Source organism: Lissotriton vulgaris, chromosome 3_1 (assembly GCF_964263255.1).
Source record: "Lissotriton vulgaris chromosome 3_1, aLisVul1.2, whole genome shotgun sequence".
Taxonomy (NCBI): Eukaryota; Metazoa; Chordata; class Amphibia; order Caudata; family Salamandridae; genus Lissotriton; species Lissotriton vulgaris.
Genome location: NC_141689.1, coordinates 1,513,830,372 through 1,513,844,642, shown reverse-complemented (window position 1 = coordinate 1,513,844,642; position 14,271 = coordinate 1,513,830,372). Strand labels below are relative to the sequence as shown.

Genomic DNA, 14,271 nt, shown 5'->3' with positions numbered 1-14,271 from the left:
TGGTCAAGCCTATGATTGACTGCTTCCATGGTGCATTCAATGGACTGCAACGTTTTTTGCATCGCCACCAGTGTGTTTTCCAAGGTCGGGCCGCCGCCCGCTGCCCCCGCATTTTCAGCGTCCGGCGGTGGCTGCGAGGCGGATTGCGCAGTTTTTTTTGCCTCAAAATTGAGCTTCGGCTGATTGCGCTCCGGCCTGCCCATGGCGCCGTATCCAGATCAGTCTCAGCCCAGTGGTAGTATCCCGTGGGGTCAGTAAGTCTCCCCCACAGCTCCAGGCCCAGGCAGGTGAGCTAGCACTGCAGCACCAAGGCCCCAGCCGGCCCTCCCAACAGCAGCAGCAGATCCGGGAGCAGCAGCGTGGCTAAGGCGGTAGGCCTAGAATATCGTCCAGTGCAGTAGGGCAGACCACCCACGCGGGACTACAATGGCTGTGAATGGCCCTCCAAGCGCACGGGGCCGCAGTTCTCCCACAGCACCCTTACAAAGCAGCAAACCACCGTCCCGCACCCCAGCCAGCCAAAGCTTGCGCGACGAGGCCCAGTGCGGCCCAGCGCCGCCTCCGCAGCCCCGGTCTCACGTAGACCCTCGCCCCACTCACCACTACCGGCGGGGTCGGACTGCAGCCGCTTGCGTCGCAGGCACCGTCTCGCCGTCTTTAGGTCTCCGCCACCATTCGCAGCTCAAAGTTCAGGGCGCCAGACTACTCCGCTGGACAGGAAGAGCAGTCAAAAAATCTCCAAGCCGCTGCGCGGCACACGCCGCTGTGTCACTCTCCTCCGGCCGCCTAATACGCGGCGCTCGGCCCCTCCGGTTTCACGGGCCAGCCGACCCTCGCGCTCCAGGGAGACCACCGCTCTCGGGTCACAGGCACTTTAGATGAATATCGCCCTCAAGCTGGGGGGCAAAGCAGCAGGATGTGAAGGAGTTTAGCGGATTTTAGTGACGGTCCCGGCAGAGCCTCACATATGTGCGGCCATCATGCCCGGCGCCCTCTAGCGCCCCCCGACTGGGAGACATTACTAAGACTAGACAATGCTTCCTGTTCTGCTAGAGAGTGGGAGGTACTTAATGATAAGCTGAGGAATTGCCCTTCTTGCCACTTCCACTTTCTCATGGACCAGCCTGACCCCCCCCCCCCTTACAGCCCAGAAATCGAATATTTGTGCGGCTCTCATCAATGCAAGGTCGCTGGCGAAACACGCTGCGGACGTTCACGACCTGATTGTTGAAAAACAATTGGATCTTCTATTTGTCACCAAGACCTGGTGAATGATTCTTGCTCCCCAGTGGTTGAATTAGCCATCCCTAGGGGGTATAAGATAGTAAGGGTTGACAGTCAGTCAGGCAGAGGGGGGTGGTGTTGCAGTAGTGTTCCGAGAAATATATCGACGCTCACTAAGGAATGCACAGGGGAGATCTTGGAGGGTGAAGCGTTGGAATTTTCGCTGAACAAATCTCCGCAATTTACTTTGGGCGGGGTACTGGCCTACCGACCCCCGGGCTCGCCAAGTACCTTTCTTAAATCCCTCGACAAGCTTATTGCCTCACGGGCACTCCGGTTCTCCAGGTTTCTACTGTTGGGTGACTTTAATATCCATTTGGAGAACCAGCAGGCCCCAAGGACCAGGGACCTGTGGGATCTATGTAACTTGACCCATATAACCCAGGGGGTCCTGGCTGCCACTCACAAATGCGGGCATTTATTAGATCCAGTTTGCTCCAACTTCGAGCTTAATGTATCAGCTCCCAGGCCTGTCACCTGGTCGGATCACTTCTGATCTGTTTTTCATGGAACATCAGTAGTCCCAATCTGCAGGCTGGCAAGGCCCCTGGACAATATCCTAAGAAGATTAACATTTCAGCTCTTTCCAGAGCTCTGGCCCTTACGTCTCCGGACAAAGCCGCTGACTTTGATGGAGCAGTGGAGAGGTTTTGGAACTGGATTAGCCAGGCCGCCGACTCTCTCCCTCAGGCCTCCACGAAATGCCTCCCTCGGAACTCTCCCTCTCAGCCTTGGTTCACCGACTCCCTCAAATCACTGAAACTAGGATGTAAAAAATTAGAGTAGGGATGGCGCCTGGAGTACTGCCCCTGTGCGATCTGGCACTTCGCGCCGCTCAGAGGGAGTACTACGCTGCTATCAAAGAAGCCAAAGGCAACTTCTTTGCAGATAGAATTTCTAAAGCCAGCAACAATAGCAAAGAAATCTTTGCCATTGTCCGCAGCTTCCTATCACCTGCTGCGGAACTCCCCTCCCCTCCTAGTTCATTCCAATGGTGTGATGATGTATCCACTTTTTTCACTGCCAAGATCCAAAAGATACAAGACAGCCTACGGACCACCTCACTAGGGCAATACCCTCCTTCTATACCTCTTGCCCCATGCACCACTGTACCCAACCAACTTTTTTCGCATTTTATCTCATCAGAGGAGAGAGACGTCAGCCATCCTTAAATCATTAAATCTGGTTCGCCTGCAGACCCCTGCCCTGCTAGGGTCTTGAGTGGGGTGGCGGAGATAGTCTCTTCTGAGGTCGTGGAGTTGGTTAATACCTCACTGCAATCTGGAAGAGTGCCCCTGCAATGGAAACACGCACAACTCCTCCCTCTCCTTAAGAAACCTTCTGCCGATGCCACACTTCTCTCCAACTATCGCCCTATCTCCCTTCTTCCAGCCTTAGCTAAGGTATGTGAAAAGGTGGCTTTTAAACAACTGGAGATATTTGTGGAATCCTCGGGAGCTCTTCACCCGGCGCAATCCGGCTTTAGGACAGCATTTAGCACTGAGACTGCACTAGTGGAGATTGCAAAGGCTATTAGGGAGTGCCTGGATGCGAGCAGCAGGGCGGCTCTAATTTTGCTCGACCTCTCTGCCGCCTTTGATACGGTACCCCACCTCCAGCTCCTCTCCCGCCTGTCTGACATCGGCATTACTGGCATGGCTTGAGAATGGGTTAAATCCTTCTTGGACAACCGCTCACAACAGGTGTGGATGCCCCCCTTCTCTTCATCGAATAGTATAGTGGCCACCGGTGTTCCTCAAGGGTCTACATTGAGCCCCCTTTTGTTCAGTGTCTACCTTACCCCCCTGATCTATTTGGCGGAGAAGCTGGGTGTCAAATTTATGGCTTACGCCGATGACACCCAGTTTCTCTTCACATGGAAGGGTGGCGATCTTCAGACTGAGGTGGCCCATCGGTGTCTCATCGATTTATATATTTTTTTTTTTATTTTTTTTTTTATTTTTTTTTTTTTTTTCGTGGTTAGCCCAGGCTATTCTGAAATGCAATGAAGAGAAATCTGTAGAGCTCCTCTATGGTCGTTTCCCCCCTGCTTTTAGAGAGTCTCTCTGGCCTCCTGGATTTCCTTGTCTCTCAGGGGATTGCGGTGTGGCTAAGAATCTGGGAATTTGGTTTGGGGGCTATTTAGGCTTCCATAAGCAGATCAAGTGACTGTCAGGGGTGTGCTTTGGCACACTTAAAGCCCTGAGGAGATTCTTTCCCCTGCTTCCCCGCTCTGCTAGGGAGACGGTTGCGAGGGCGCTTATATTGGCATGCCTTGATTATGCCAACGCCCTTTACCTCGGCATCCCAGGGTACCTCCTGGGACAGCTGCAGGTCATCCAGAATGCTGCAGTTAGGCTCTTATTTAACATCCCGAGATGCCTAAGTGTTCGCAAGCAGCTGAGCAACCCTCCTTTGGTTGCCTGTTGCCCAGCGTGTGCATTTTAAAGCACTGACCATGACACACAAGGCATTTCACGGTTCGGGCCCTGCCTATATCCGTTCCAGGTGCTCCCTTTACACTCCCAGCCGCCCCCTTCGGTCAGCTTTGCAAAGACGGCTGGTGCTCCCCAGATTTCGGAGAGCTCTTCTTGGGGGGCAGTCCTTTACGGTCAAGGCCGCTGCTCTATGGAATGCGCTCCCAGACGACCTTCGGCATACTAAGGAACTGTCTACTTTCAAAAAGAGGCTGAAAACTCATCTGTTTAAACAATCTTTCTAGCCCTTGCTAAAGTCCAATTGGTCGCACACCTAGCCCTTTCTGCCTCCCATGTTACTGTTTCTCCACGCGCCAGGACACTCTTGAGTAGCAGTGCGCGATATAAATACCTTTATAACATAACCTTTAGAACATAACATATCGTCTGTTAGCTGGCTCTCCCAGACCCCCTCCCTTCCCCCCTTCCCCCCCAACCCTCCAAAGGTCATCCTAGTTACCAACTGTTGGTCTGGGACTTTCCTAACCATACAGCACATACCATTCATTTTGCGTCTGTGAAGTATGTCAACTATTTTAAACCAAATTAAGAGTAAAAGCTTTGTGTTCTTAATTAAGGGAAGAATCTTTCAATCCACATTGAATTGCTGAGCCGGCAGGATTGATTCCTTAATGGCTAGCTTGCCACTATTTAAATTTTATCTATTCGCATATGTCAGATTATTTTGAAGAGTACAGTAGGTTACCACCATTTCTAAAAGGAAACTGTAATCTTTCATGCAACCTTAAATTATTAATTGTAAGCTTTTCACGTGTTGCCTAGGTACTTGTATGTTTCTTGCCAATGTTTGAGGTTTTCAAGAATTAGCTTTTTCTCTCAACTCGTGCATGGTTGTCTATTCTCTTCACACCCTTCTCTGTTTATGCCTAACACTGACCATGTTATGTCTTTTTTTGTTAGGGTCTTTTTTATTTATTTTGATTGTTTCCAAACATTCACAGTGTTATTTAACATAACACCAATGTATCCAGCGCAAATCCTATACACGATTATCAGGTTGCACCTATGTGATAACATACATTATTAAGTAAGCCTCACATGTTACCATTATAAATATTATAGTCATGTTAGGGTTCAAAGTCACTACTATATAATTATCTTGGACTTAGTAACTTATCTCCCAGTAGCTGAGCATGTGAATAGGTCAACCAAAGGGTGGGGATATTACCTCAGTTGTATCTTGTGTAATTGTTTTTTTTTTGTGTTGAACACTTGCAAACTTTCTTGCTTTTGCCTCAGGACTGCCTAAGTGCCAATTTCATTTATAGCTATGTGAAAGATGTACAGAGTGTACATGGTTGACAGGACCTGGCTCATGCACACCTGTGGATTGTTAAAGATCTAGGCAATAGTGACCACATTTCTTCCGTGCTTAAAAATTCTCTTGGTCGGTAATGTGGAGAAGTAATCTGTGCCGTGCTGTAATGCACAGACTGCTGAAACTGGCTAAAAATAATGAAATGTTCATCACTATGCACCTTTTACCACTGCCTTTTTGTAATAGTGCCTTTTCTCCTCAGGTTTGCTATGCTCGAGTTCTCGATTACAGAAGGAAGTTCATTGAAGCTGCCCAACGATATAATGAACTATCATATAAAAGCATAGTCCACGAAACAGAAAGGCTGGAAGCTTTGAAGCATGCATTGCACTGCACCATACTTGCATCAGCAGGTAACCAAATAACATTATGCATTTGTTCGAAGGGATCAAAACTACAAAAGCAAATTGAAATTTTTTTGGTAGGGGAATTTTAGAATGTGTGAAATTTAGAACATAAGTTATGTTGAAGAGAAAAGCAGCTCAAATATTTCAAGTCAAATTTGTTTTGTTCTGCGTTTGTGATTTTTACTCATTTGTTCACTCCTTTTTTAAGTTCTCATTAGCAGGCATGTTCGTGTTGTGCTTTTTTTTTTTTTTTTTTTTATCTCTTTTTATTAATGAATCGCACGTAAGACACAGCGCTCCGAACCCCGGTGAGGCTGTAGCAAGTACATTACATAAAAAATCAGCGAAGCATTTGTCAAGAAAATTAACTCCCCTCCAACCCCCACCCCTTTCCCCCACCCACCCCCATGTCCCCCCCCCCCCCCCCCCCCCCCCCTGTGCACAATGTCTCTCCGATACCATATAGAATAGTTATATACAAATCAGTGTATACATCATGGCCTCCATATGCCCATCACAACTGCTACTCCACGGCCCCGGCTGGTGCTGGGGGCTCAAGCCACAGGCCCCTGTAATCAGCCCACCTTTTCCATATTTTGTAGTGTTTCCGGGGACAGCCTCTAGCCTCGAACACTGGTCGTTCCAACCCCATGCAAAAGTCAAGTCCTTTTTTCCATCCAACCACTGTGGGAGCCCTGGGGTCCTTCCAGGCCTGTGCAGTGTCCCTTTTCGCCACTGTGAGGCCCAGCAGAAGCAAGTGTCTTTTATGGATATTGCCTCCCACCCCTTCCAGGATGTGCAGCAGCCCCAACTTCGGAGTACGGGGGAGGTCCCTTCCCAGCACCTCCGACAGACAATTCCATACTCCAGCCTAAAACCTCAGCAGGCCACTACATCCCCACACTGTATGCATGAGGTCAGCTATCTCGCCACTGCATCTCAAGCATGCTGGGGACTCAATCAGGCCCGCCTTCCACAATCTCTCTCTGGTATAGTAGGTGCAGTGTAAGTAGTTAAACTGTATCAGGCTTAAGCGGACAGCAATGGCCGCCCCCCCCTGGGGGATTCAAGGGCTTCAGCCAGTCTTCCTCCTCCAGTTCCCCTACATCATTCACCCATCGATCTCGTAGGGACTGCAGATCAGAAGAGCAATGTGTAACTAGTGTCTGGTATATACGGGATATTTTCTTTTCCCCCAGGTGTCCCATGAACACCTTTGCCTCTATCGGGCTGAATACTGGCAGGGTATCTAGTCCTTCTAGCTTGGGCGCGAGGGCATGCCTGAACTGTAAATATCTAAAGAACTGTGTGCGGGGCATACTGAATTCTTCGCTAAGTTCGTGAAAAGACTTCAGTGTCGTGCCCTTCATGACGTGTCCCAGTGCAGAGATTCCTATCTAGTCCCATCCTCCGAAGCCCTGCAACGATGCCAACGCTGGCAGCTGCCCATAATGCCAAAGTGGGGTTTCCCTTGTCAGCCTCCCCCTCCATCCCATGCGACGCAGTGCTTGTCGCCAGAGTTGAAAACCATCTGCGTGGCGCTTGGCAGCCCCTTTTTTAACCGTGTCGACTACAAGATAGTGTGTAGTGTGTTCGGGTCCATCAGATACCTCTCAAGGGCAAAGGCCGGATCTCCCCTGTCCCCATACCACCAATCATTTAAGACCACGAGATGTGCCGCCTGATAGTAGGACAATATGTCCGATGTCTCTAATCCCCCACAATAAGTAGACAAAAAACATGTACGCAAGGCCACTCTCGACCTATCTGATGGTCTCATTTCCCATTCAGAGCCCCTCATCTGTGCATCTATCCGAACCCATGCAGCTAACGGCTCCATAGCCAGGGCGAACAGGTACGGCGAGAGGGGGCATCCCTGTCTGGTGCCCCGCCTATTGGGAAGGTCATCGATGTCTCCCCCGCCACTCTCACTGTGGATTTCAGGTCGGTGTACAGCAGCCGAATATACGACAAAGTGCGGCCCAAGATTTAACCGTGGAAGAAGCGCAAATAGATGGGTCCAACTCGGGGTCAAAGGCCTTATCAATATCTGCCAGTAGTAGCGCCGCTTGATCTCCTGTTTTAACCATCGCTTCTATTGCCACGTGCGCGCGTCTAATGTTGTGCCTCGTCGCTCTGTGGGGCATAAAGCCGGCCTGGTCCGGGTGGACCAGGTCTGTAATATACGGAAGCAGCCGATTCGCAAGGGCCTTGGCCAAGATCTTGGCCTCAATATTTAAAAGGGAAATCGTACGATAGGACTCGTGGCGGTCAGGGGGGCCGTCCAGGTTTGCAGAATACTACAATCTCGACATGTCTCCAGTCTGCCGGCAGGAGGCCATCCTCTCTCGTCGCTTCTAAGGCAGTCCTATAGTGAGGCCCAAGCTGGAGATGATATTGTTTGAAAAATTCACTCGGGAACCCATTTGGCCAGGGGGCCTTGCTGGTGTTAAGCTCTCCTAAGGCTGTACCTAGTTCCTCCGCCGATAGTGGGCTCTCTAGGTGTTCCCGCACGTCGTCTGGGAGTGCACGGGACGGAAGATCGGCCACAAATTTGTCTATGTCCAGAGCCGGGTGGGAGTCTTGCGGAGCGTATTGGGCTGCGAGGTAGTGGGCAAAGCTATCTGCCAACTCCTTCGGATCTGAAATTGAGGCCCCGGTGTCGTCTTTAAGGCCTGGCACTGCATACGCTTGAGGCGTGTTCTGACAGAGCCTGTGGAGCATTGTACAGGATTTGTCGCCCCATTGGTATATTCTACTTCTGGTAGCTAACCAGATTTGCCGAGCCTCATCTAGTAGCAGGGATGCATATGATTGCTGTGCCAAAAGCAGCTGCCCCACTTCCTCCCGACGACTCGCAGCCCTGCACTGAGTCTCCAATTGTTCTACTGTTGCAGCGGCCTTCACTATCTCCTCCTTCCGCTTTCGGCGCGCTGCCGCACACCAGGCTATGTCAACTCCACGCAATGTGGGTTTCAGGGCCTCCCAAGCCGATCTCGCGTCCGCTACTGTGCCCAAGTTTTCTTCCCAGAAGTGAGCAATAGCCGCCCCATGTGCTGCTGATAGGCCTCTCGCTGCAAGTTCCAGGCAGAGAGGCGGAACCGAAATGGCTGTCGCTTCTTGTCTAAGATAATGTCAACCATGACCAGAGAATGGTCTGAGAGACCCCGCGGCAGGATGGACGCTGAGGCAACTCTCCCAGTCGCAGCAGCAGGGACAAAGACGTAGTCCAGTCTCGAAAACGAGTGATGGACCGCCGAAACATAGGAGTATTCTCGTTTGTGTGTATGAAGGTATTGCCAAGTGTCTACCCAGCCAATGCCCCGCACCATACCACTCAGCTTAGTGGAAGTATCTGCAATAGGGTCACCCCCCGGCCGGCACCTATCCAGTCCGCTGTGCATGACCTCATTCCAATCCCCTCCGATTACTGCCAGTCCCTCCGGAATTTCAGCCCACACAGCAAACTATTTCTCTATCAATGCCCATTGGAGCGGGGGCGGGTCATAGACTCTTACAATGATCAGTGTCTCAGTGCCCATCGTTCCTTGTATAAACACATATCTACCTTGTGGGTCGATCCACTGCTTCATGTGAGTGTAGGACAATCTACGGTGCATCAAGATCGCTACTCCCCGAGAGCCCCTTACAAATCCCACATGATAGACCTGATCATAGCCATTTCTCTTCCAGGGGATACTCATTAATAGTCATAAGCACTGAATTATCTCCGCTCATGAGCGGGAACCTGGAACACATAAACAATATACATATATATGTGTAAATATAACAATAAGTACATAGTACTAACTAATTATACACATATACAGGTATAATAACCATAATATGCAGCCTAACATATGTACATAGGCTAATAAAGCCAAACCTTACACACGTTCTGAAGCATGAAAATATGCTATATATAAATGCAATAAACCGGCATGAGCCTAAAATGCATTTCATAACCATGAAAAACCCTTTATTTTCATCAAAGAACCTGCTGTAAACAGTTATTAGCCTACAAGGCTGCATATGAAAAAATGTCAGTGTACAGAAAATCAGACTGGCACCCTGCCTTTAAGGCCCCAGAGAATCTGCACACTTTGCCTTTAAGGCCTCCAGGAGAACTCTGTTCCCATCATGCACCACAGGTGACAGGTCAGTTCTTTTTTCTGGCTTGTCCTGTGAGGAACCTGGAACTTGAGGTCTGCTCATTTGTAGTTTTTTCTGTCAGAAGTTGTTTTTTCTTGTCTTTTTTGACAATATATTACTTTGGTGGTGGCTTAATATCTTTTTCTGACTAGACTGTTGGTGTTTTTTAGTCAGAATGCCACCTTTATTTTACAATTGTCCCTCCTGTGGGAAGAAGATGTCAAAAACTGATCCACACTCTGTTTCTGTGGTTTGTCTTCCAGCTTCTCATAAGGTGGAAGAGTGGTATCACTGCCTCAACCTTTCTAGCAGGACTTTAAGAGAAAGGGAGAAAATGAGGTTGCTGGGCCTTTTGGAGAGAGAAAACCGTGGTGAGAAGAGTTCCAAGAGCTTCTCTGCTAAGCCATCTTCTTAACCCAAACGTCGAAGAACAGCTTCTCCAGAAGGTAGAACTAAAAAACATCGACTCCAGGGAGCGTCGCCGTCAACAAAGGTGCGCTCTACGTCGAGATCCAGATCGCCGTCAGCATTGTCGCCGTCGAAAAGAGCTCCATCGACGTCGAGGACTTCGCCGGTGAGGCAAGGTTCAGCGTGTCTACAGTCGCCGCCGAAATCTTTTTCGACGTCGAGACATCTGGTGTCGATTGCAGTAAGGACGACCTCGGGGGCTCAACGTTCGACGTCGAAGGATCGTATGAGATCGAGAGAAGAGAGGCGTCCGACGTCGAAGGATCGAGTGTCGACGTCAAAGGGTGCGACGCGAGAGGGAGTCATCGATCGACGTTGAAGGAAAGACAGAGGTAGAGAGAGAGACGTACGTCGTCATCGAAGAAAAGGTCGACGTCGAGAGGAAGAACGATGTCTAAGGATTCGACGTTGAGACCTAAAAGGAGAAGATCAAGGTCTCCATCGCGACGTAGGTCGACGTCAAAGCTTGCTTCGGGCTCAAAGCATGGAGTGTCTAGGTCTCCCCCACCTCAATACAGGTCGGCTTCGAGACTATCAAGACCAGCCTCTCGGACCTCACTTAGGACTTTGTCGAGGTCAGAAATAAGTCCACAACCTTTTGTGGCGTCTTCACCGCAGGATCAGCAAGACGACAGGTCTGTGGTGGGTCAAGAGACAGTGCACCAGGACTCTTCTGTGGTGGCTCATTCTGGCTCAACCTCAGGGCAGTTGTGAGATGACAGACAATTGGTACCCAGACAACGGACTCCATCTGGCTCATTGGTCTCTGAGCACAGTGTAGTCTCCAGAGCCTCCAAGTCTTCAGCAGGACTGCATATTGTGCAGGTTTCACTTAAGGCTTCACCTGAGCGTACAGAGCAACCTATTAACATGTCACCGAGCTGGCTAGAAATTCTTAGACATTGGAAGATGCATCCAGATGTGGGACTAATGGGGAAGAGGGCTCCGGTCCCTCAAACGGAGCTGCATAGAAGATCACGCTCGAAATCCCTTGTGAGAGAGAGATCACGTTCAAGGGAGCGTAGGAGGCAGCGATCGGCAACTCCTCAGAGGCGGCGTAGAACCCCTTCACCACCTTCTACGTCGTCTTCGTCTTCTTTAAGATCTTCATATAGAGACTATTCTCCCATTATATCATCTACTCCGCCTTCCAGAGTGTCCTGTGGATGATTTGAGCACATTTAATGATGTGTTATGTCGTGGGGCGAATAAGTTCAACATCAAGATGGCAGTTCCCCAAGTGGCAACGTCAGTTATCTTTGAAACCCTGCATCACAAGACTACTGGCAGGCCTCTTCTGCCGTTAGTGCCCGGTTTGATAGAACCAGCAATGAGAACATTCTTAACTCCGGCCACGGTGGGTTCAGGTCCTTCTAGGATTACAAAGAAGTACAAGGCTCCAGAAGAAGATCCAATATTTTTGCCTTCTGACCCACCTCCAGACTCACTTCTTGTGGCGGCAGTCAGAAAAGCGCATTCTGCAGCATCTACCTCTTCTGCTCCACCTGAAAAGGATAGTAAAAGTATGGATTCCTTGGGCGAAGAATGTGCAACACCTCGGGTCGGTTATGAGAGTGGCCAGCGCGGCAGCCTTATTGGGCCGCTATGATCGTCTGCTCTGGGACTCGGTGGCTCGTTTTGCAGATAAACTCCCTAAGGAGGATCAGAAGGACTTCATGGAAATTGTGGAAGAAGGAGGATTGGTGGCTAACCAGAGCATTAGCGCGGCTGCTGATGCAGCGGATCTGTCAGCTCATGGTTATGCACACGGTGTTTGTGCTAGGCGTTCAGCTTGGCTTCGCCTTGCTGGGCTAAAGCCTGAGGCCCAGAGGAAAATGGTAAATTTACCGTTTAATGGTTCGACTCCGTTTGGATCTCACGCTGACGACGAGATGGCTAAAATGAAAGTGGAGTTGGACACTCTTAAGGCCGTAGGTCTTGAAAAGAAGAAAGAATTTAAACGTCGGGGCAATTTTCGTCCCTTTGATAAGAGATCTTTCTAGTAGAGGAACCAACAGACGAATTGGTCTTCGCAAAACGAAGGCCAGAATCAACAGAGGTCGCAATTCCAACAGCGACGACCTGGACGAGGCAGAGGCAATGGAAATAGGCAGCAGTCATCTGCTACCAAGCAGCCTCCAAAACAATGAACGGAGGCTTCCTCCGCTACCGTGTGCCACTCCGGTTGGAGGAAGTATTGTGTGTTGTCTGGACGAGTGGAAACAGATCACAAAGGACAGATGGGTACTGGGTATCATTCAAAGCGGGTACCTTTTGAGATTCAAGAAGCCACCCCCTGTCATGCATCTTCTAACGAGGTTACAGTGGAATATAAAGCGTTTACAACAGGAAGCGAACATCCTTCTGAAGAAGAAGGCCATAGAACCGGTACCATTTCAGCAGAGATGTCCAGGCCTGTACTCTCGATTTTTTTCTCGTAAAGAAAAAAGGTCCAGCTACGGAGTTAAGACCCATTCTGGATTTGAGACGGTTGAACAAATTCATTCGAAAGGAGAGGTTTCGAATGTTGGCTCTTCATCAGATCTCCCTCAGTTGCACCAGGGGGATTGGATGTGCTCCATCGATCTGAAAGATCCTTATTTTCATATTCCGGTATCCAGAAAACATCGCAAGTTTCTCAGGTTTCAAGTAGCTGCTCATCATTATCAGTACGCAGTGCTCCCTTTCGGCCTGAGATCAGCTCCCAGCACATTTTCAAAATGTATGGCGGTAGTTGCGGCTTGTCTTCGAAAGAGACGTATTTTCATATATCCGTACTTGGACGACTGGCTTCTGAAGAGTTCATCCCCATCGCTACTGGAAGAACATCTATCGATATGTCTCCAACTCATGTGCAAGTTGGGTCTTCAAGTCAATTACAAGAAGTCCATCATGAACCCCACCCAGAAGAACCACTACCTGGGTGCCCAACTGGACATGTAAGAAGAAAGCATGTGTCCTTCAGAGGAGAGGTGGTCATCCATCAAGGGGAAGTGTTTTCTTCTTCTTCAGTCTGCACGTCCGTCAGTTCGGCAAGTGTCCTCTCTCCTGGGGTCCATGGCATTGTGCATCTTCATCGTGCCAAACGCACGTCTGCATATGCGTCCTCTACAGCAGTGTCTGGAAGATCAGTGGAAAGAGAGGACGGAATGCTGGGAGGATCGAATCCATCTCCAACAGTCTGCAAGAGATTCCATCCGGTGGTGGATGAAGAAGGCACACCTGATGAAGGGAGTTCCTTTTCATCAGGACCCACCAACGCAGACTCTGCTCACAGATGCCTCTCTCCAAGGCTGGGAGGCGCATATGGGCCCTCTGCAGGTACAAGGGCTATGGTCAGACTTCGAGAAAGGATATCACATCAATCTACTCGAACTCAGAGCGGTCCATCTTGCTCTCAAGTCCCTGGCTCCATCTCTACAGACTCGGTCCCTCCTGGTGCAAACAGACAATACAACTACAATGTATTACTTAAACAAGCAGGGGGGTACCAGATCCAGGACTCTGTCCATAGAAGCCCAGACCATCTGGCATAGGCTACTTGCACGAGACCTGTCCATAACAGCGATTCACCTACCAGGGAGTCTCAACTCAGAGGCGGACGACCTCAGCAGAGACTTCATCGAAGCGCACGACTGGGTTCTCAACGAAGACGTCGCGCACGGCATTTTCCAGGCTTGGGGAACACCAGACATCGATCTGTCTCAGACGCGGCAAACGCAAAATGCCCCGTCTTCGCGTCCAGGTTCTACCAGAAAGGGTCTCAAGGGAATGCCCTTTTGATAGATTGGTGTCAAAACTTGCTGTACGCCTTTCCACCGACACCGTTGATACCAGCAGTGATCAATCAGTTGTACAAGACCAACTCCAGAATGATTCTGATTTGCCCAGAATGGCCACGCCAGTGGTGGTTCCCAGATCTCCTCCAGTTGTCATTAATGCCACACAGGAGATTGCCGTGTCGCCCGGATCTTCTGTCCAAACAGGAGGGACGAGTGTTTCATCCCAATCTGCCCTCCCTGCGCTCGGCAGCATGGCTCCTGAAGTCATCCAGTACGAGCACTTACAGCTGAATCCGGAGTGTATGAACATCCTTAAGGAGGCAAAGCGACCTTCTACAAGACAATCCTACGGATTTAAGTGGAAACGCTTTTACCTTTGGTGTTAGAGTAAGGGTCTTGACCCTATTCATGGTCAAGAACAG

At 49.8% G+C, this 14,271-nt stretch overlaps 1 protein-coding gene across 4 annotated transcripts in view; it reads left to right on the top strand.

Annotated features, from left to right (window-relative positions):
* The window catches only part of COPS4 (COP9 signalosome subunit 4), a 260,796-nt gene that overhangs the window by 127,437 nt on the left and 119,088 nt on the right, over nucleotides 1-14,271 (top strand). For all 4 annotated transcript variants that reach the window (XM_086961983.1, XM_086961985.1, XM_086961984.1 and 1 more), the window contains exon 6: nucleotides 5,303-5,453. In XM_086961983.1, coding sequence (XP_086818109.1) covers nucleotides 5,303-5,453 — 151 coding nt within the window. The remainder of the gene's footprint in view (nucleotides 1-5,302; nucleotides 5,454-14,271) is intronic.